This window comes from Sphaeramia orbicularis, chromosome 24 (genome assembly GCF_902148855.1).
Source record: "Sphaeramia orbicularis chromosome 24, fSphaOr1.1, whole genome shotgun sequence".
Lineage (NCBI taxonomy): Eukaryota > Metazoa > Chordata > Actinopteri > Kurtiformes > Apogonidae > Sphaeramia > Sphaeramia orbicularis.
This window is the reverse complement of record NC_043979.1, coordinates 30,291,122-30,312,957: the sequence shown is the minus strand read 5'-3', so window position 1 is coordinate 30,312,957 and position 21,836 is coordinate 30,291,122. Positions and strand designations below refer to the sequence as shown.

Below are 21,836 nucleotides of genomic sequence, written 5' to 3'. Positions count from 1 at the left end.
GCATCCGTTTGGTCTTGTCCATCCCTCATTATTCTACAAACTGAAAAGCAGAACAAAGCTACTGAAGGCTCAACAAGACAGGAGAAAAGAAAACTGTGTCAAAGTAAGGCTGAAAATCATACGGCGGAATCATCACTCATAATCTCAGTCGCAATTTTCTCTTATACAGGGTCTATCAGAAAAAAGTAGACTCTCAGAATAAAACAATATAAAACCAAAATCAAGGGAAAATTACATGGTCAATAAACACATAAGACCAGGTTTTCAAATGTCTTCCCATTTTGGTTTTATGTTGTTTTTTCTGAGATTCTACTTTTTTCTGATACACCCTGTAGAATATAGATGAGATACAACCAAACACAATTAGTATTCCTTTATTTTCATGGTTTCTGGAGTCTTACGCTGTATGTGATGGCTTCTAATTAGAAACTTTTGCATCATTTTGGACCAGTGTTGATTGAATGAATGAATGAATGAATGAATGAATGGTTTATTTTGGGTTTGGACATTAATCAGTGCACTTAGTACAATAATCATAACAAACATAAAGCCAAAAAAGGAATAGGCTAGAAACAAAAGCTCATTTTTTTGCCTATCCTTTTCACCTGATAGAATACTTACATTCAATTAAATGTGTACAACATCGAGCATTCTGCTTATAACATAAAAGTCAGCAACAACAAAAAAAAACATATTTACCATTTCAACTTAACATTCCTGAATGATTTTATACTTGAGGCATTTTTTAACTTTGTCAAAGAATTGAACACCTTAGTCATCATCAAGTCCATACCATAATTTCACATCCACAACCCAAATACATCTAGACTTCACATTTGTCCTCACTTTAGTCCATTCAGAAATATACAGACCTCTTAAATTATAATTACCCTCTCTTAATTTTAATGAAATCTTGAATGGTATTTGGAACAATATTTTTTTTTTTACTTTTTAATGTTATTATAACATTGACAATATTCAGATGAAATAATTACAATTCTACATTTTCCTGACATGCGGCTACAGTTTTTCCATTAATTACTCAGATTGTAGTAGCCTAATTTTCTCTGCTGGAGTTTTATAATGAATCACTCCGATGTAATTCTATAACGTCTGTGTAAATCAGACTCATTACATGTGTGAATCAAAGACTTACAGTAATTCTTCCATCATTAATTCTTCAGCAGAAGCAAAATAACACATTACTCAAACTCTGCAGACTAACTACATTTTTTCAGTGTTATGGATGATTTAAGATTCTGTTTTTCTTTTTCTTTTTATCTACATGAACTGAATAGTATAATTCTATATTCAATAGTACTTTTCTTTAATAAATCTACTGTCATTGCCAAACGTTTTGGCAGTGACACAAATTGATCCTTTGCTAATATGTGATTTATTTGTCAATAAATGTCTTTGAAACTTATGGAATGCTTTTAACTGTTCTTCAGTGTACCTTGGGAACACGTGCAGCAAAGTTTACAAAAAACAAAAACTAATTTCACTGTGAAAGCCTTTGGCCACATTTGTATATTCTGTTTCAGCGCAACATTAACATACAAATGATGACAAAATAATGCACTTCTTCTTTAACAATTAACATGCTAAGATAAAATAAAATAAGGCTCCACTTGTAGGAAATGCAGCGGTCAAATTTTGTTAAGCTAGAAGAAATGTATTAATGTCACTTGACAATTATCGATGATTTAAAAGCATCAACTTAATTTATCAAATTTGACATATTGTTATACGCCGAGTTGAGTGATGACACCAAAAAATTAAGTATGTATTTTTTTCAATGTTATGGACATTTAATATTTTTAGTGAATTAATTTCTAGCTGCATGATTTGAGGACAAAACATGACTTGTACTAAAACTAAAAATAAGCTATACTTTAGCGATTATTTTTCAAGATTTTCAGAAAGCAAAACCTCGATTCCTCACATTGATTCAACACATTGCCCAGCCCTAGTCCTGCCCTATTAGGAGGTGACGACAACAAGTAATAAAGTCATAAACATGTTGTAAATAATGGAAAAACTGCAAAACCTGAAGAAAAGATTAGGACTCGAGTCAAGGTTAAGTTGCACATGCAGTGACCAGAGAGTCACCTTGAAAAAACCTGAGATTTAATAGACAGATTGAAGACTCATAAGCAATCTTTATTATTTTATTTTATTTTTTTTTTTTTTTAAACTGTTATGGCATCTGAATAAAATTCCTAACAAGCTGAATGCCTCTGTTATTGCCGTGCACAGCCTTATCCGTGCACTTTGAACAGATGACTATAAGCAGCAGCAGCAGCTTCGTGGTCGCCCACCTGCTGCTGTTGTGTCATTTGTCATAATCTCTGGCTTTAATAACAAAAAAAAAAAAAACAGAGAATTTCTACATGCAGTGTTTGCTATGTCCAAAAATAAGGAAGCATTCACCTCATGAAACTATCAGCATCTGAAAACATACCTGGATGGGTCAAGCAGTTGGTATTTAATAGATAAGTTTTCAGTGAGCAGGTGTAGAGGAAGACTCTCCAGATGTTCTATACAGGAAATGTTTATTAGAACAAACTTGTGGGAACACAGACTGCTCAACACAGGAGACTGATGTATCCGGTTCTTAATGTACTTCCTGACGTGCAAAGCTGAAATACTGCTGTTACTGTGAATCAGTTATGTGAGCAAATTAGGGAGTGTGTCTTTCAATGATGAGATAGTTCTGGTTATAATGGAAGAAAAAAAAATGTTGCAGCCAGTGGTAATAGAAAACAAATTTTTGTGCCCACATAAATTATGCCATTATTATGTTCATGTATGTATAAATGAATGTTACGTATGTGAAAAAAAAAAAAAAAAAAAAATACTGTATACACACACATACACTACTGTGCAACAGCATACATACTATAGTAAAGTATGTACAGCAGTAAAAACAAAAGTTTCAGTGAAAAAACAGCTTCTATAAACCAAAGTGATCATATTTAGTGTGACCTTCCTTTTACACTTAACATGTCTTGAATTTTTTTGTTCAGACAGTATGACATTTTTGGCATTCACTTTCTGATTTTTTTTTATTCCAGGTTTCATTCAACATATGCCAGATGTTTGTAACAGTTTTTGCTGCGTCTTGTCATGGGGTCAGGGGTCACACTAAATACTGACTTCAACCTTTACAACATATTTACTTTCATTTTTTTTGCGTGTCTTAAGGCTGTGCACGTATTTCCTTGTTGTATCCAAAGAAAAGAGACTGAGACACAAGTATGCATGTTCGTCAGTTGAAAAATTGCAAGAATTTACATTTTGCACTGTTAGATCTTAAGAAGGTTCTAAGTAGTGTCAAAATGCGAAAAGAAGAAATAGGAGTGAGGGGGAAAAAAAAGAGTAAGCAGTTTATTGGAAACCACAATTAACCCTTTCATGCATACTGGTCACTACAGTGGACAGTTCTTCTTCAGCTGTTCTCTTGTACATTCATGGGTTTTGTTGTTTTAGCTCCATATCAGCCAACACAGTGGACACTTATGCATAAGTAACTTTGCTGTTCTTGATAAACCTGTTCTGCAGTAACATGTTTGAGTGTAAATCAGTTGTTATTAGACTGTAATTATCATTTTTTCTTTAACAAAATGTTTTTTTTGTATATTATCTCCATGAAGTGAGTAAGAACTAGTATTAGAGTATGTTTAAATATGAGAAAGCATCAGATTAGCAGCATTAAAAGTGTTTATATTTCATAGTTTTCACTGTATATCAGTAAATACATGTTTCTTTGCTTCAAAAATTAAATGCATCGTATCCATTTGAGTGGACATTTTTGCAGCTCCATGAAAAGTAGGTTCATAAAAAGCTGTCAATTGCATTTTTTTTTTTTCATGCCTAAAGAGGAATAAAAACAGGGGAGAAAAATCATGATTAAGGTTCTCATAATTCATGCATGAAAGGGTTAAACTGAAATAGGCTGTTCATCAGCTGATCAAAATTGTAAGATCACAGCCTTTAAAAGCCAAAATCTGTACAGAAGTCAGTTCAGTGTCAGGGCGGCTGTGGCTCAGTTGGCAGAGTCCGATGGCTGAACGGTCGACGGTTTGAATCCTGGCTCCGACTTTCCACATGTCAAAGTGTCCTTGGGCAAGACACTGAACCCTAAATTGCTCCCAGCAGGGCCTGGCAGCGCCTTAGATGGCCACAGCAGCCTACTGGTGTATGAGTGTGTGCGTGAATGGGTGAATGTGAGGCTTTGTAAAACGCTTTGTGCACCATGAAGGTGTATAAAATGTGCTATACAAGTTCAGTCCATTTACCATTTTCTGTCAGGTATTCAGACTGTCATGACCTCCTGATGGCAAAGGCTAAAAAGCTTTCTCTCTTTGAATGTTGTAGGATTGTTGAGCTGCATAAGCAAGGGAGAGGAAGAGCCGTTAATGTTGGAGCCTATGGACTGTTGAATTGTTCCTGTCTGCTTTAATTTGAATACCAATACTTGTAGCTTTATGTTCATGTTTTTGAGATAATATAAAGTTATTAGTTAACATTAAATAATATCAAGTTATTAATTAATGTTGAATACTTAACAGTTATTCAGCAGCCTGTTTTTAAAAGTGATCATACACCAAATAATCAGTGTTGATACTCTTGCTAATAGATAATGGTGTGATGATAATACAGTACATGTTTTGAAATCCTTTAATGCCGCGTTCAAAGCAGACCATATTGCATAAAGCAGATGACAGATGATATTACAACCATTAGAAAGCTGACTTATGACTTCTGAGCATTATTAATAGCGTCATTGTGTGTCGCAGTTAACGCTGAGGCAAGAGCAGACGGTGCTCCCCCTGGTGGATAAATCAAGTGCTATGGAGACGAGGAGAGGAGTGAGCTTTCAGCATCCTGAGATCCTCGCCCACGCAGAACTGGTCACCCCAACCCTCTCGGAGCCGTACTACTGGAAACTACCAGAACAGTTCAGAGGCTCCATGGTAAGAAAACTGTTGTTGTGTTGATGTGAACTTCAGGGTGAAGGAAATTTACTAAACTGTTTCAGAGTCCTTGCAGATCCTTGAAACATCTGAAATTTAGTTTTGGATGTTTAAGGTAAAAACATTCACAATTGTTGAAATGGAAGTATTAAATTGGATTTGGTAGAGAATGAACTAGTCTATTTTTGTTCATTCCTTTTACCTGCATTTTATATCTCCAGGCAATGATTGCAACCTCTAATACCAATTTATTTGAACGCCAGAAACTGTGTGTCTTGTTGTTTGGTTTGAGTCTATTTTGCTGATTTCTTTTGCTGCAGTAATGGTGTTATTTTTTTTCCTTTTAGATGTTTTAAAAGGTTTTAAAAATTATTAAATTTGTACTTTTAAGATTTGCAGATACCCTATTTCTTTCGTGACTGATAAAGTACTATATAACCACTATAGTAGTAATGTAAAATTGTTTTCAGTTCATTCTCTGGGACTTGAATAAATGGATGTTTTGGTTTGGACACATAAAAAGCACAATATATCCACCAACAAAAGCAAATTAACAACCAAAACAAAAAAGGAATGTATACTATTATACAAAATAAATATGTATATACATCTGAAAAGGAGTGGAAAGAGGTAAACACTTATTTGATCCCATCTATTTATTACAATGCCACACACAAACTATATCAATTTATATTAATACATGCATACATGTCTTTACCAATCAATATAATTAGAATATATATAATTCTACATCATAATCCAGAACGTATGTGCAAATTATAAACCCATATAAATACAATATACTGGCTTTAATTTCTAACTATGTATAATCTTCCTTATACAGGGTGGGGAAGCAAAATTTACAATATTTTGAGGCAGGGATTGAAAGACAGTGTATGACCAATTAGTTTATTGAAAGTCATGAGAATTTATTTGCCACAAGAAAATGTACATAATAGAAAATGTTTTATTCTATGTGTCCTCCTTCTTTCTCAATAACTGCCTTCACACACTTCCTGAAACTTGTGCAAGTGTTCCTCAAATATTCGGGTGACAACTTCTCCCGTTCTTCTTTAATAGTATCTTCCAGACTTTCTCGTAATAGTTTTGCTCATAGTCATTCTCTTCTTTACATTATAAACAGTCTTTATGGACACTCCAACTATTTTTGAAATGTCCTTTGGTGTGACGAGTGCATTCAGCAAATCACACACTCTTTGACGTTTGCTTTCCTGATTACTCATATGGGCAAAAGTTTCTGAAAAGGTATGGATAATAGTGTTAGGTATGATTATGACATCAATATATGTTTGGTTTCAAAACAACTGACGTTGTGCCTGCTGAGAAAAAACAACTAAATGTTCACTGTAAATTTTGCTTCCCCACCCTGTAATTTTCTAGATCACAGCATATGGTGGTCAGCTGAAATATGCCGTGTACTACGAGGCCAGAGATGAAACCGGACCATCATCATATGAGCCGCAGGTCATCGTTAAAGGCGGGGCTAATCACAACACGGTTATGACTCGCCACATCCCGGGGCTCCAGATCGGTCAGCTCACCCGTCACGAGATCGACATGACAGAGGTACAGCCCAACCCTTTTAGGAAAACGTGGCTATTTCAATTTCAAGTTCTCGCTTTCAAAAAAAGAAAAAATCATTTCTGTGATTATTTCTGCCTGTGCACAGCATGAGTGGAAGTTTGCAGATGGCAGGTCTATGACTCGTGAGGACTTCATGGACATTTTGTTCTATGTGGACTACATCCTAATTAAGGCATCACATGGCAACTTGATGAGACACAGCCGGTAAAGTGGAAAAAAGAAAAAAAAAAAAAAAAACAGTCTCGCACTCACAAATGCACGACACCATCAGTTGGACTACCACCAGCAAGTTATGTACATTTATTCATTAGATTGTGTGCCAATATTAAAAAAAGAATAGACAGCTGAATCAGTGATGGGATGATTTGTACTCGATGTGTCATAATTAATACTGGCTCTAATAAAGCCCATTTCTGCAGCAGAAACATTTTAACATGATGCAAATAAGCATCATGGGCCTGATTAAATTTCTCTTAAATTATACATCTAATTATGCACGCACCATTTATCTGCTTTGACATAATAAAACAGAAATATGCAATGGTGTAATAGTTGTACACCTCTTCTGTCTTCTCTCTCCCAGTATTTCAGAGATCAGTCTAACAGTGGCAGAAGAAGGGACGCCGACCAAAGTGAGCGAAACAGCCCATCAAATAGAGAAGTGTGACTGTCCAGTTGGATACTCTGGACTTTCCTGTGAGGTATGCAAACAGCTAAGCCAACACACAGATGCACAAACAACAGTGTGTGACCGCAAAAGACACCGCAAATACAAAACATTTCTAAAAAGGAGCTGCGCAGCACTTCAGAGTGAATGTTTGAGTGTCTTTGGAGTAAAGAGCATTCTACAAATATATCGATCGAGCAAGCCAAGAAAACCTCTCAATCTGACAAAGTTTGAAAATATGTTTAAGTTTGTTGTGGTTTTCTGCTGCTTGGTAACTAACTTGTTCCAGTCTATTATAAGATACAGTAAAATAAGGAACAATTGCCTTATAACATCATCTTTATTGAAAACATGTTGCTTAAATATAATTATAATTCAGCTTTATAATGTGCCTTTTTTCCAATAAATATTTGTAATCATAGTATTTTTTTATCGCTATGATTAAATTTGTCAGCAAACACAAATTAAGTAACAGGGTAGAGGTGGAAATGACAGATAACTTGTATTTAAGCAAATAGGTAAGAGATTTCTATTGGATAATTACTGTAGTGATTAATATGTTTCAGCTGCAACAAGTTATTTAAAAAAGTGATGCAGTCAGTAGTTTTTCATTTCTTGTCATGTCTCAAGACCATATTCTGTAGATGTAGAAAAGATATAACGGGTTTAGAAGGTTTAAGTTATGAGCCTTCATGAGGCAAGGAAACCCACAATGGAGATGTTGAAACTAAAATTGCGTTAAAAACTGTCCACCATATATTTCAAACTTGGAAGCATAGTGGTGAATACGGAAGAGGATTAGGGCCACTGGAAAAACAAAAATTATAAGGCCGAATATATATTTTTTATTATTATTCTTAGAAAAAAAGTCAGAATTGAATCTAAGAGTACTAACTTTAATCTCAGAGTTCAGATTTTTTTCTCAGAATTCTGACATTTTTTTCTTAGAATTCTGACTTTAATGTCAGAATTTTGACTTTTTTCTCAGAATTCTGACTTTTTTTCTCAGAATAATAATAATAATAAAAAATACTGGTCCTTATGTTGTATTTTTTTTTTTCACGTGGCCCTGATCCTATTCCATAGATGAAGCATCAGAAATGTGGTCAGAATAAAAAATTTTTTAAAAAAATCTTGAATTATCATGCCTGGATTAGAGATCAGTCAAACATTTGGTCAAGATGGATGGGTAGGTATTTATTAAAAAAAAAACAAAACAAAAAAACAGAGGACATGCAGCTGTGTTTAATAGCAAAAGTAAGAACACATAATGCAAAAAGAACTTTAAGGAATTGGAACTAAGCTGCTGTGTAGCCTTTAAAAAAAAAAAAAAAAGGTCTTGTGGTCTGATAAATCCAGATTGACCTGTTTCAAAATGATCAGGAGGCGCATTATTACCCATCATGCCTAGTGCCTACAGTACAAGCGCATGGGGGCAGTGTTACAATCTGGGGTTGATTCAGTCGGTCAGGTCTAGGCAAAAAAAAAAGAAAAAAAAAGTGGTCCGCTGAACCTGAACATACTGAATGACCAGGTCTGAACATGGGTGGATATTTCCTTCACTGACGACTCAGGCATATTCCAAGATGAAAATGTCAGGATTTATCAGGTTAGAATAATGAAAGAGTGGTTCAGGTAACAGTAGACATCATTTTGACATGTGGATTGGCCACCACAGAGTCCAGACCTGAACCTCTTTGAAAATCATAAGGGTGTGAGGGAGCAGACTTTACACAGTGGTCTGACTCTTCCATCATCAGTACAAGATCTTGGGTGATAAAATAATAGAAATCTGGACAAAAATAAATGTTCTGATGTTGTATAAACTTATCGAAACAAAGCCACAGAGAATGCATCACATAAACAAGGCTAAAAGTTGTCTGACAAATATTTGAGCATGTATTTTTTTTTTTTTTTGCTAGTCTATGTTGCCCGTGATCATAATGGTATCACGGTACAAAAAGTGGGCAATTCTAGATATATGCAAGAAAATCATCAAAAATACCAAAAAAGGAAGAAAAAAAATACATGTTAAAAGGCAGAAATGGGAATTATATATTTATTAACTACACTATTTATTAACTACACATAATTTCACAATTATGATGAAACAACGTATAAAACTATTCATACACTTTTACTTTAGTGCCTCTATAATACTGACTAAAACGTCCAAAACCATATAGTCCATGAATGTTAATAAGAAATATTAGTGTTTGGCACTAGTTTATTGATAACATAATGTGAGTAGAAGTAATATGATATATACCCATAATGAAGTGAAAAGAAAACGCCCTTGGGTGGACGTACTGTCATATAGATGTTAATAACAGTGAATTGAGCTTCCTTTTCTTCCGAGGATTGAATGATTGAATGATTTTTGTCTGCTGCCTTTATGAAGAATGTAAACATGGAGGTCACACAGACTTTGCTTTCAATAGTATCTCACAAGTTTCCAATTTACATTTAGAGGTTAGAGTTTTAAGCTGCTGCGTCGCCTTTCAGGCTCTCCTGTTTTTTTTTTTTTTTAGTTTTTGCTTTGCTTAGCAAGGATTAAGCTTCACTGAGCGTCTCCTCTACCGAGTTGTGATTTTGTCAAAGCAATTGACTTCGGCTGCGTCCAGCTCCTTCTCTTAAGCCACAGAAATTGTATAGCAGTGACTCAATCTTCACTTTAATGAGGATTTTGTAGAGAAAGCTTATGATACACGGTGGCAACAGTCCTGGGCAATTCCACCGCACGAAAATGCCTGAGAGTCATTTAGGTATTATTGTGTTAATCTCAAAGGAATACACGGTTTGCCAGAAAAGTTTTAACAGTATTTTCCAACCTCAGTTTCACTTTGTCGCCTGGTACTTGGACTGCAGAGGAGCACACATCTATAGTGCGTTTCTTTAAAAAAAAAAAAAAAAATTTGCAGTACATAATTTAGAAGCTACAGATAGTGTTGAAAAAGTGCCAAATGGAAGCCAAATAGCAAACGGTAGCTAAACTTGAAATGTTCAGGTCGTACAGGGCTTGGCTGACAGATGGCCGTTCTATTTGTAGCTGCCGTCGTTGTTAATAAAGTATTTTTAAACGGGCGTTTAGTGCTAGCAGAGGGAACAGATGGCTCTTTAAATGGACTCCATTAATTATTACTGAACAGGAGAGAGAGGAAGAGAGAGTTACCTTGCGTATGTGTGTGTTAAGTATGCATGCGTTTGTGCGTGTTTGGCGGTTATATGAGGGTGAGTTGATGTGTGTGTTCAAAACTTACTGAAGGGAATAACTCTTAATTGTGAGTGTGTATGTAAGAGAGAGGTGGTCAACAGTTGCCTGGAGAAATAACAATTAAGGATAATTATGTGTGTCCATGTGGCTGTAGTAAAATGCAGTGACTGTGTTTCTGTTTTGATAGAACACCGTAACACAACAAAGGATCTGCAGCGAGGGTATATTTCTGTCTAGATTTTTGATTTCTCCATCTTTTCTTTTGTGTGTAGGAGTGTGCTGCAGGTTTTTACCGTCTTCGCAGCGGTTCTTTGGCATCTGCTCCAGCGTCCAGAGTGCCCACTGCTGCCGGCATGGGCAGCTGTGTTCAGTGCCAATGCAGTGGGCACTCGTCCACCTGCGACCCCGAGACATCCATATGCCAGGTAAATGGGTGTGTATGTGGGGAGGGGAGGGCTGAGGCGAGGTGGGGAAGGGGGAGGGGGAGGGGGAGTGGTCTGCCGCTGGAGGCCCTCATTCAGCCATATGCCAGGAAGCTTCTGGAGAGGAAACTGGTTAAAAGAGAAGGTGTGTGTGTATGTGTTGCGATGGATGTCAGGTACTGTAATTAGCCCTGCGATAATTAACGACCCCAAGCTTACCCCGTTTTTTTTTTTTTTTAATTTCCTCTCCTTTGGATCTGACATCTTTACTTTTAATAAGAGTGGAGGGGTAATGATTTTATCAAGATACGGGCAGGTGAAATGCACTGATGGAAGATGCATTTACAACACTGAAAATGTTGACGTAAATGTGAGTATTATCAGCAAAGAAGATTCAAATTAGTCATCATGCAGTGAAATGGCCCATCAATGTTCTACTGTTATATATGTTGGTTTTTGAGTAATTTCACTGTTGCATTAATGTATTTAATGATGATATATTATGGCAAAATATGCAGCATTTCTCCCAATGTGAGCAGCTGTGGTTCTGCAAGTAGTAGACAGTATTCAAACTAAACCCACTTTTATCAGTCTTTGGTACATTTATTTGTGTATTTGGGGACCCTATTAGTTCAAAAAGTTAGAATTTGAACCCTCCAGGTGCTGCAAAGCTATCTTTATTTTCATTTTGGGAAAAATCGAGTGGATTTCTACAACCCGTTTTAATTCCTTCTTGATTTGTTGTGTTATTGCGACATTTGCACATATAAGGTCAAGACTTGCAACAAACATTTATCAGAGTACGGAGAATTGGGACAGAGCAGCACAGCCAACAACCTGGAGAGGGTGGGGCGTGAAGTGGCTCATTTGCATTTAAAGGGCCAGCACTCAAAACGACCTTTCTCTTGTCATTACTTAGAAATAGGGTTGAAGATGGAGCTGTGGAGTTGAATTAATGAATTCAGACCCAAGCATAGCATTTACCAGTTTATGTAGACCACAGGGAAATGTTTTAAAATGCAGAATTCCATTTGAGAGAGCAAAATATGACCCCTTTAAGAGAGGGACCACCGAGAAACTGCAAAATTGAAAAATACCCTCAACTTCCCGTACACTCAAATGTATGGGAAGTTTTTAGAGTTAATATGCAGACGGTTGCTTTGTTTTTATATTGTTCCACATTCAGAGACTCTGTGATGCTTTTATAAGTTAAGAGTACAGACACGCTGGCAAAGACTCTTAGGCATCCCAAACATAGCATAACAAGGTAAGAAAATAAAATAAAAGGAGTGGTATCTACGGGACTTTAATATCTGTCTTTAAGGTTCATGTTACCTACAACTTTGTACATTTATATCTTGGTGATGTAGATGTACTAGAATGGAGGGAGGATACAAAATCATTACAGGTGCTTTTAGCAACCAGCAAGAAATCTATTACAAGAAGGTGGTTAAACCCAACTCTGCCAGCAATAGAAGATTGGAATGGGATCATCTTATAATGGACTTACTCTATCAGAATCCAGAGGGATACATTCAATCATATTTGGAACACATTTTATATAATCTCCTTGTATTTCTTTGTTTTATGTTTTTCTTCATAAACATACATACATATATATATATATATATATATATATATATATATATATATATATATATATTTTTTTTTTTTTTTTTTTTTTTTTTTCCCCCTATAATTTTATGATGTATGTATGTAAAATATAATGTAATAGGACACCCCAGAAGCAGTCCTCAACTTATGAATGAGGGCCCTTAAACATGTGATAAGACACAAGACACAATTTACATTATAATCTTTAATAAATTCAAATGTTCTAAATAAATAGACACATTTTAAAATATATGTATCTACGTAACGATGATTCATTTCCTTTCCTAAGTCCTATTGTATTCAGCATATTCCAATATTCTCAGATAATTTAATAGTCAGACATTTAATTGAGTCTTTGAGCAATGATATCAACATATAGGTGATATCAACAACAGAAAAAGACACACCTTCAAACTGGAACAAGTCCTAATGAACTGATGTAGTCTCTCCACATTCATGTTTGTGTTGTCTATGTCTTTGCCAGTTGTGTTGGACTTCTTCCATGCTTGTCTTCTCTAAATCCAACTCGTGGTTTATGAGATAAATCTGCACATGTCAGTTGTTTGCCGTTAGTCACTTTCAGCCTTTTTCACAATCTGGTCACTTCTGTGGTTCGTCTCCATCTGAGGACTTTGGCCTCAGGGAGCTGTTGGTCAAATGTTGTGTATAGGTCAGCAGTTGGATTTGATCTGTACAAACCCTGGCACACTGAACAATACACTGTTTAGTTATGATTCTACTGCCGAGCAAAAAAACGTCAGAAAAACACAACAACAGGGACTTTTAGACTTTGTGTTTTGGAACTTTTGTTTGATTCAATGAGGTTACAACACTACTGCACTCAATAACCAGTAAGAGAGCAAAAGGCATGGCATAAATAAACTGTCTGGCTCAGCCTCATTTTAACATTAGCTGCACTCTCAATGGACCTTTTTAGGAGAAGTTTTGCTTTGTGTACACATGCTTTCCCACATTACATTTAGGTTTTTTTTTTTTTTTTTGGAAAAGCACAACAGTCAGTCAATAACACTGCAGAGAATTTTTTACAGCTCAGGATTTCTAAAAAAAAATCTGCTAAGATTCATCATTAGATTTGTTTTTGCCAGGTTAAAAACTACCTTCTAACTTCTGTCTGATGATAAAAAGGCACAGATAACTGAGCTGATATACAGCCACGGAAAAAATATTAGACCATCGAAAGTCATTAAAAACAATGCAATCAAGTACTAACTCCTGTGTGTATCATGTGACTAAAACAGACAGGAAAGAAAACATGGAATGCCTAAAAGCACTGTTTTTGGTAGTACAATGCTATAGCTATTGATATAAAAACTTAAAGGTGGGGTATGAGCTCTTAGAAAAATGGTTCGAACAAGTTACATTTTGAAAATACGCAATTCAAAAGTCCAAACCCCTTTCTTCAGACATACCTCCGAAGCCACGCCTCCAGAGTACTGGCACGTGCAATGCTTGTTCCGGAGGGTACACAAGTACTGCACAGCCCGGCCCTGGCCCTGGCCCTGGCCCCAGCTCTGGCCCCAGCTCTGGCCCCAGCCCCAGCCCCGGCCCCAGCTCTGGCCCTGATCCATGCATACCTCATTCAGTCTCCTCCAATACCCTTACAGAACAGCCCCAATTCATACTTATCTGGCTAACATTACATTTCCTAGTTATTTATGTTAGTAACAGTTTGCCGGTGAAATTTCCATCCTAATATAGTTAATATAGCCAAGCTCTGGCTTCGTTTCCTGTACAAGTGCTCCAAACCTCTGACAACGCATGATTCATGCACAAAGAGGGGTACACACAGAGGGGGGAGGGACAAATGGCAGTTGAGTTTGATAGACATATCACTGTTCAATCATTTCGATTGGGCGCTTAAAATGATGGGATGGTGTTTTTTCAGTCCAGTCTGTTCCACAGGTGACTAAATTTTTTTTAAATTTTTGTGTTAGAGCATTTAATTAATTGGTTGTAATCAGAATGTGAAGGGGATTTTAAAGGTGCGGGAGACTTTCGTGACCAACTTTTCATCAAATCTGTAAAACCTCAGTCATAGCCTAAGTATCACAAGTCTGTAAGTCTTTCTGTGATTACTCACCTGAATCTCTTGCATTATGGTGAAGAATTTCTTAGTGCCATCCACCATAAACAAACTTTGTGTTTACATTCAGAGCTGGGAGGCAACTCGGACATCTTTGGAATTTTGTTGCGACGTGGTTCGCACAGCCACTTGACAGCGGCAGCTGCTAAAGACACAACGTGGAGCAGGAGCTCCCGTCCCTCTATGCATATTCCTCCAGCGATTTTCCACGTTTCAGCCGTTTCTGTGTGTTTGTTTCATCCATATAATATCATATGGTTGCGCTGCCACTGCAGGTAGCTGCGTGAATCTCCCTTTCCCACAGTGCATGTTGCGACAAAATTCCGAAGATACCAGAGTTACCTCCCGGCTCTGAACGTCAACACACGTTTTGTTTATGGTGGATGACACTTCGAAATTGTTCACTGTGATGCAAGACATTCAGGTGAGTAATCACAGAAAGACTTACAGATTCGTGATACTTAAGCTACGACTGAGGTTTTACAGATTTGATGAAAAATTGGTCACGAAAGTCTCCTGCACCTTTAAGCAATATAGTAAAAAATGCTCCTGGAAAACATCTTGCACCCCACCTTTAAGTGATTTTGGTTATTAACAAGAAAACATGGAAAATGGCTAGAGATCAGCTCTTAAATTAAACTCTTATGAGCTATTTTTGTTATCATTATATTTGTCCAAACAAATGTACCTTTAGTTGTGCCAGGCATTAAAATGAACAAGAAATTGAAGAAAACAAGGGGTGGTCTAATATTTTTTTCACAACTGTATGTATTTTTAAAGCTAATGGACGTTATTTGTATTTAGAAAGCACTGAAGAAAACTCCTGAACTTGTATGATGAAGCAAATAATCAATGGACAAACTTATCGTGCACTCACTCACAATTTTGGCCAGTAATTAACAGTGTCCACAGTCTTCAGTACTGTTATAATTGGCTTGTAGATTACATGGGCAGATTGAATGCCATCACAGGCTGGTTATTTCACACAGGTACGTCTAGATTCGCCTTTTTCTTCTCCTCCTTTCCGGTCTCTCGTCTTCAGTTATTTGTTTACACGCTTTGCCTCCTTTCATCGCCACCCTCTATTCTCTCATCTTGTTTTGCCCCAAACCTCCTCTACATCGCCTCTGTTTTTCCTCCTCACCTCTCCTTAATTTCTCTTGTTTTTCCAATTTGTTTTCTCTCTCTTCTTTTTCCATCCCCCTCCCCCTTCTGTTATGTTTGATTTCTGTCTCTCGCTGCCTCCCAGCCATTTTTCCCTCGCCCAATTCCATCTCGCTCTCTGTAACGGCATCATTAGCATTTTCTAACAGAGCGGGCTAAATTGAAAATGCTAAACGAGTTTGTTTCTGTGGTAATTATCGGTAACGAGGAACACAGGAAGTTAATGGAAATGACTTGCCTTGTTAAGAAGTGACTTCCTGTTGCACTGATTGAAATTCCCATTCCAACAAACAAAGTGAACACATGAGACAAGACCCTGGGGATATGAAGAACAGAAAGCTGACTGTAACTGTATAGTACGTAATGTGACTGTACAGTGTGAGGGTGTTTATGTTTGTGTTATGAGTGCACGGTGTGTGGATAATTGTTACGTTTCTTGGATGTAAATGTGTTCCCACAGTCACTTGTTCAGATGTGGCTCCCTCAGAAGGACGCACCGCAAGCTGTCACAACTTTAATGAATATATTTTAGCTTTAACAGTTGCGTTTGGGTTATTCATGGTGTGATTATATCTCCAAGAGACAAATGAAAGTAACTCTGATGTCACAAAACCCATGAAACCCAACACATGAGGGAGTTGGAGTGGGAGGTGTATCATATGTTTGTTTCTGTAAGTGCATTTTTTGCATACACACTGGAAAAAACTAAATCTTACCAAGTGCATTTTTCTCATTTCTAGTCAAAATATCTCATCACACTTAAAATAAGACATAATCACCTAAAGAGTAACTTTTCAATGAGATATAAGAACTTACTTTTAGGTAATAGATCTTGAAAATTTTATTTTAAGAAATCTTACCAAGATAATTTTCACTTGTTCCATTGGCTGATTTTTTTTGCTTGAATTAAGCCCAAAAATTTGAATTAAGCAAAAAAAAAAAAAAAAAATCTGCCAATGGAACAAGTGAGAATTATCTTGGTAAGATTTCTTGAAATAAGATTTTCAAGATCTATTGTCTAAAAATAAGTTCTTATATCTCACTGAAATGTTACTCTTTAGGTGATTATGTCTTATTTTAAGTGCGATGAGATATTTTGACTAGAAATGAGAAATACACTTGGTAAGATTTAGATTTTTGCAGTGCAAGGATTCAAAGCTTTTATTGTCATGTGTACAGTAAAGAAATAGGGTTCCCTGTACATTGAAAATCTTACCTTGCTGTTCACACTGAATGCCAAGAGAATTTAAGATAAGCATAGAAGTATAAGTATGAAAATTGTAATAGAATAATTTAACTAGGAAATTAAAACAACCAAAACGAAGTGGCATTTAAAAATGGCATGCTAAAGAAAAAGAGCATAAAAATATAAAAAAATATGAACTAGTGTTACTAAGAGATAAATATATATTTACATAAATGTGCAATATCTAGATAATTGTGCAAACTGTCAGAGGTAAATGGCATACAACATGTGCAAAACTGCCTGAGATGAGTAATATAGTAATACAGTAATAAGTAAGTAATACAGGAGTGTTAGACTGAATAATTTAAATTTTAAGGTCTCCGAAAGATAAAACATTTTTCTTTTTTTTCTTTTTTCCATTGTAGTCACACTACTGTTAAAAGCAACAAATTATGTAGTGTCATAATATCGAGCCATAATCAGTAATGTTTTGGTGTCATGTTAAATTACTTCTCTATTGTATTATATTCTGATTTTTTTTTTTTTTTTTTTTTTTTTAACTATGAAAACTATGAAGAACCCCCATAAACATGTTGAATGCTTCCCTTATTAACTGTGTTAAAAGGAACATCAACAAGTAATGGTGTGTACGAGGTTTTCAAACTCAGTATTCCTTCAAAATAATGAAATACACAATTATTAAGTGAAAAAATAGAAAACTAATTATGCTTGACTCTAAATTGTGTTCATACCTAGAACAATTTTTGTGGTGTCTTCCATATGAGTTTTTCTCTACATTATCCTTTCCTAAGTGATTTACCATTTTTTCTAATATTATCCTCTAATTTTTTAGTGAAAATCCAGTGTGTTCCTGTATTTCATTTACTGACCATGTAGATGTTCATAAGAGTTAAAAATAAATTCAAAGGATATTATATCAGAACAGAGAAAAGTAAAGAAAAGATGACTTTTTAAGCAAAATATATCATTTATGGAACAAAAACAAAGATCTATAGCCATTATTTTACCAAACTACATGGGTTTTATTAGTGAATCGTTGTTGCGGGAGATGGTGTATCCATATATAGAGCCTCTGAATGACCATGAAAAGATAAGAAACTGCATTTTACCTGAATTATTTACATGTATTGATAGGATTAGTGGTTCAGAAGATAAGGAAGTTAAGGAGTGGGTTTTTAAAAAGTACATGCAGCTCCAACTTTAAAATGTAGCTTTTAGATGTTTTTTTTTTTTTCCTGTAAATTCTTGATTTCTTCAGTAACTCCATATGTAATAAGTAAAAATAAAGAGAAGAAAACCTCAACAACCCTTGCATAACACAACAAATGTTATAGTAATGAGAAGTATTTTTTTTTTAAAGAAAGTTGAAGTTGCTGGCACATTTTTTTTAATTTTTTTTATTTTGAAGATCTGTTTGGACTATGCTGCAGTTTTGCAGTCTTACATAGTTTGATGATTCTTTTTTTTTTTTTTTTTTTGGTTCAACTGCCTAGAACTTTCTGTAAATGACCATAAACAACTTTGGACATGAATATAAATCATCAGCATTCTGTTAGTTTACCTTTTTGGTATTCTGCATAACAGCAAAGTGTGGAGCAGAAAAGTATTTATCATTGCTTACTCTTGAGAACGCAGGCTGATCCGACTCTTTGAAGACATATAAGATCACACCTGCCCGCTGAAGGCTGCTGCTGTCTACAGTCCCACAGCAACTCATCATGCAGGAACAGGCTCCAAAACATTCACTGCCGTGTGGATGGATGCATTCCCTGTCAGAAAGAGTCCGGGGAAGATAAAAGTTTACCAGTGTGAGAACCTAAAATGTTGCAAAAACTGTGGGTGGTGGAAAAATGAGTAATAAATCTTCCAGTGGAAATACACTGGATAGTTTCCAGTCAAGTCCACATGTGTTGGTATGTACAGTAATACCAGTCAAAATCAGCAGAAATATATCCAAATGCAGGCAAATGTTATTCAAATCAAATGACCTTTTTTGCAAACAATTTTACCAGCTTTCCCTGAATTTCCCACCTCACAGCTACACACACCACTCATCAAAAGTGCCACTATTATCCTAAATTGTGAAGTGAAGTGACAGCGGGTAATAATAGCAGTATGCCACTATTATTTATACTCTCTCTGGTCTCAGTGTGAATCAAGCAGTGGTGCCAAGATAATTATCTCACTCATCAAAAACAAGCCATTTTGTCAGTAATCAAGGAGGGTGACCCAGCCTGACGTCTTTCCAATTACTCATTGTCAAGATGAGACGATTAGACACGTACAAAGGATTGCACACAGCTTAAGAAATTTGTAAATGTATTTACTCCTATCTTTGCATAGACGATTTCAATTATGCTAGAATCTCAATGTGTATTAAGTGGAATATATTCATTTCCCTGAGATAACTGTAAATCCATCATAATATTATTTTTTAGTGCCTCATTTTTATTAAGCCAGAGGCAGTATTTAAATAAAATATACAGATAAAAGTGTAGCTTAACTCTCAATTTAAAAGTTAGTTAGCTTTTCCAAAGATGAAAAGCTTTGTGGATAAGCAGGATAAGGGTTTTTAAGTTTGCCACTGTAATGCAGCTGTCTTATGTTCACATAATGAAAATCTGAATTGGAAATCCACATACATGGTATCATTCAGCCTATTCATATGCTTGTTAAACCAGTTGACCAGTTAAAGACAAAGCAACTTATTCATTTGCAACGATTTGGCTTTACACCAAAGTATTCCACATATGCTGCTAAATAGTATATGGGATGTTCCTTGGAGGGGGGTAATGCAATTGCAAGAGTACTACATATTTATAAAACGGGTTGGTGCTGAAAAACAGCATAAATTGACATTAACACTCACTTCTATGCTGATGATATGCCGTTATATAAACTCAAGGAAAAAAGAAACGCGCCACTTTCATTTTCTCGATTTTTTTCAGAAATATGACAGTTATTGCAAAATTGCAAACTACAATAAGCTCAGTACTATTCTGAGTCAGAATGAAATGATTGTTTTCCTGGTTCCGGTTGATTGATTTTGATTAGCAATAAGAACTGTATTTTTGTATTCCTCAGCCATATCTGCTCATGAGTGAAACTCAGAGATGAATTGGACCTCTCTTCAATTGTGCACAACCATTCCCTATAAAAAGACACCAAAATGGAGTAAAAACACATTTGTCCACAATGCCACGACTACTGCAACCACCGGCATGCTTCAAGCTGGACGGAGCAGACGGGCCGTAGCCAGGGTGTTTGGAGTCCACCACTCTACCGTTGTACGCCTTGCTGAGCGTTAACACACCACCGGCTCCTCCAACGACCGTCCCAGATCTGGTCAACCGTGTGTTACAACCGCTGCACAGGACCGTGCCAGTCGCCTGTGATGTGTCCCAATGATCTCAGCTGTAGTTTCTGTTGCCGGCCGTAACCTGTCATGGAGATGTGACAGCTGATTGGCATGGCCCATGGGGGGCCCACGACCCCCCACCCTCAACCCCGATCACCACCAAAATTTAATCATTTCTTCCTTGTGCCAGTATCAACATTTCCTGAAAATTTCATGAAAATCCGTCAATAACTTTTTGAGTTATCTTGCTAACAAACAAACAAACACTCACGCACGCACGCACACACAACCAAGTGATCACCATACCTCCTGGCGGAAGTAAATATCAGATGACTACATCAAATTTCATTCTTGTCTTGAGCTACATTAAGTGCTTTGTCTCTAATAAATAAACCCACAGAGTTTGGAAAACGGACATGTATGTTTAAGGTTAGTGAATGAACAAAAGTCGACACAGTAACTTTACAAAAGTTTGATCAGTTCTTTGTGTTCTGTGTTTGTGTAGAACTGTCAGGACAACACAGAGGGCGACCGGTGTGAACGCTGCGCTCCAGGGTTTTATGGTGTGGTCCGAGGTTTCCAGGACGACTGTAAACCATGTGCCTGTCCCCTGACCAACCCAGAGAACAAGTACGTGTTTTGACCTTTTTTGGGTGTTTTGTCCATTTGTTAAATACAGTAAAGCCTATACGTTCAGAATATATTGGATTTTTTACCAGTAAGTTTCACTAAGTTGGAAATGACATCAGCAAGTGACAAAAAGCAGACCTTATGGTACTGATGTTGATCAAACATTTAATGTATTTTTTTTTTTTATTTATGTGGAATTTTACTTTTTTTTTTTTTTTTTTTTTTTTACATTTTATTGTCCAGAATATCAGGATGATCTGGTCCCTCATCAATCAAACTTCCACCCCAAGTGTATTACAATGTTAGAAAAAAAAAAAAAAAAAAAAGGCCAGGTAAAAAGTACAACAAATAAATGCAGAAGTGAAAGACAAAACCCAATAATAAAAACATGAGCAAAAGGAAAAACAATATCGGAAACAAAAGTCCAAACACACCCTTCTTTCCATCAACTCCCATGAAGACCTCCCTCTAACTATGGAAGAACATTAAATAAGCATCAACCTCAGCATATTGAACTAGAGGCTTTAGTTTTACTTTAGAAGAGAAGAAACAGTAGGAAACAGTGACAGTTAGTGTGGTGGTAAATAAAAACTCTGCCATTGATTATTGAAATTAGACAATTAATTATTTTGGACGTGACCTTTTTGGAAGCTACCAATGCAATAAGCAGTCTGTCACATTTTTAGACAAATTACATGTATAATACATGTGCTTACTGTCTTGTATCAGTTGTTTTTGCCATTTCCAGCTTAGATAGCCCTGCTTTTGTCAAAATTTGTCATAACTGTGTGTAATTTTTGGCTTCACTGCAAGTAACACAGACCTGCCAGTTTGTTTACTGGTATTTTGACATGTGTTATGAAAAATTCTTT

The 21,836-nt window shown here is 36.1% G+C and overlaps 1 protein-coding gene across 7 annotated transcripts in view; it reads left to right on the top strand.

The window, feature by feature from the left end:
* lama2 (laminin, alpha 2) overlaps positions 1 to 21,836 on the top strand; it is a 400,339-nt gene that overhangs the window by 269,588 nt on the left and 108,915 nt on the right. For all 7 annotated transcript variants that reach the window (XM_030128899.1, XM_030128898.1, XM_030128896.1 and 4 more), the window contains exons 28-33: positions 4,803 to 4,979; positions 6,381 to 6,566; positions 6,670 to 6,788; positions 7,168 to 7,285; positions 10,738 to 10,890; positions 20,840 to 20,964. In XM_030128899.1, coding sequence (XP_029984759.1) covers positions 4,803 to 4,979; positions 6,381 to 6,566; positions 6,670 to 6,788; positions 7,168 to 7,285; positions 10,738 to 10,890; positions 20,840 to 20,964 — 878 coding nt within the window. The remainder of the gene's footprint in view (positions 1 to 4,802; positions 4,980 to 6,380; positions 6,567 to 6,669; positions 6,789 to 7,167; positions 7,286 to 10,737; positions 10,891 to 20,839; positions 20,965 to 21,836) is intronic.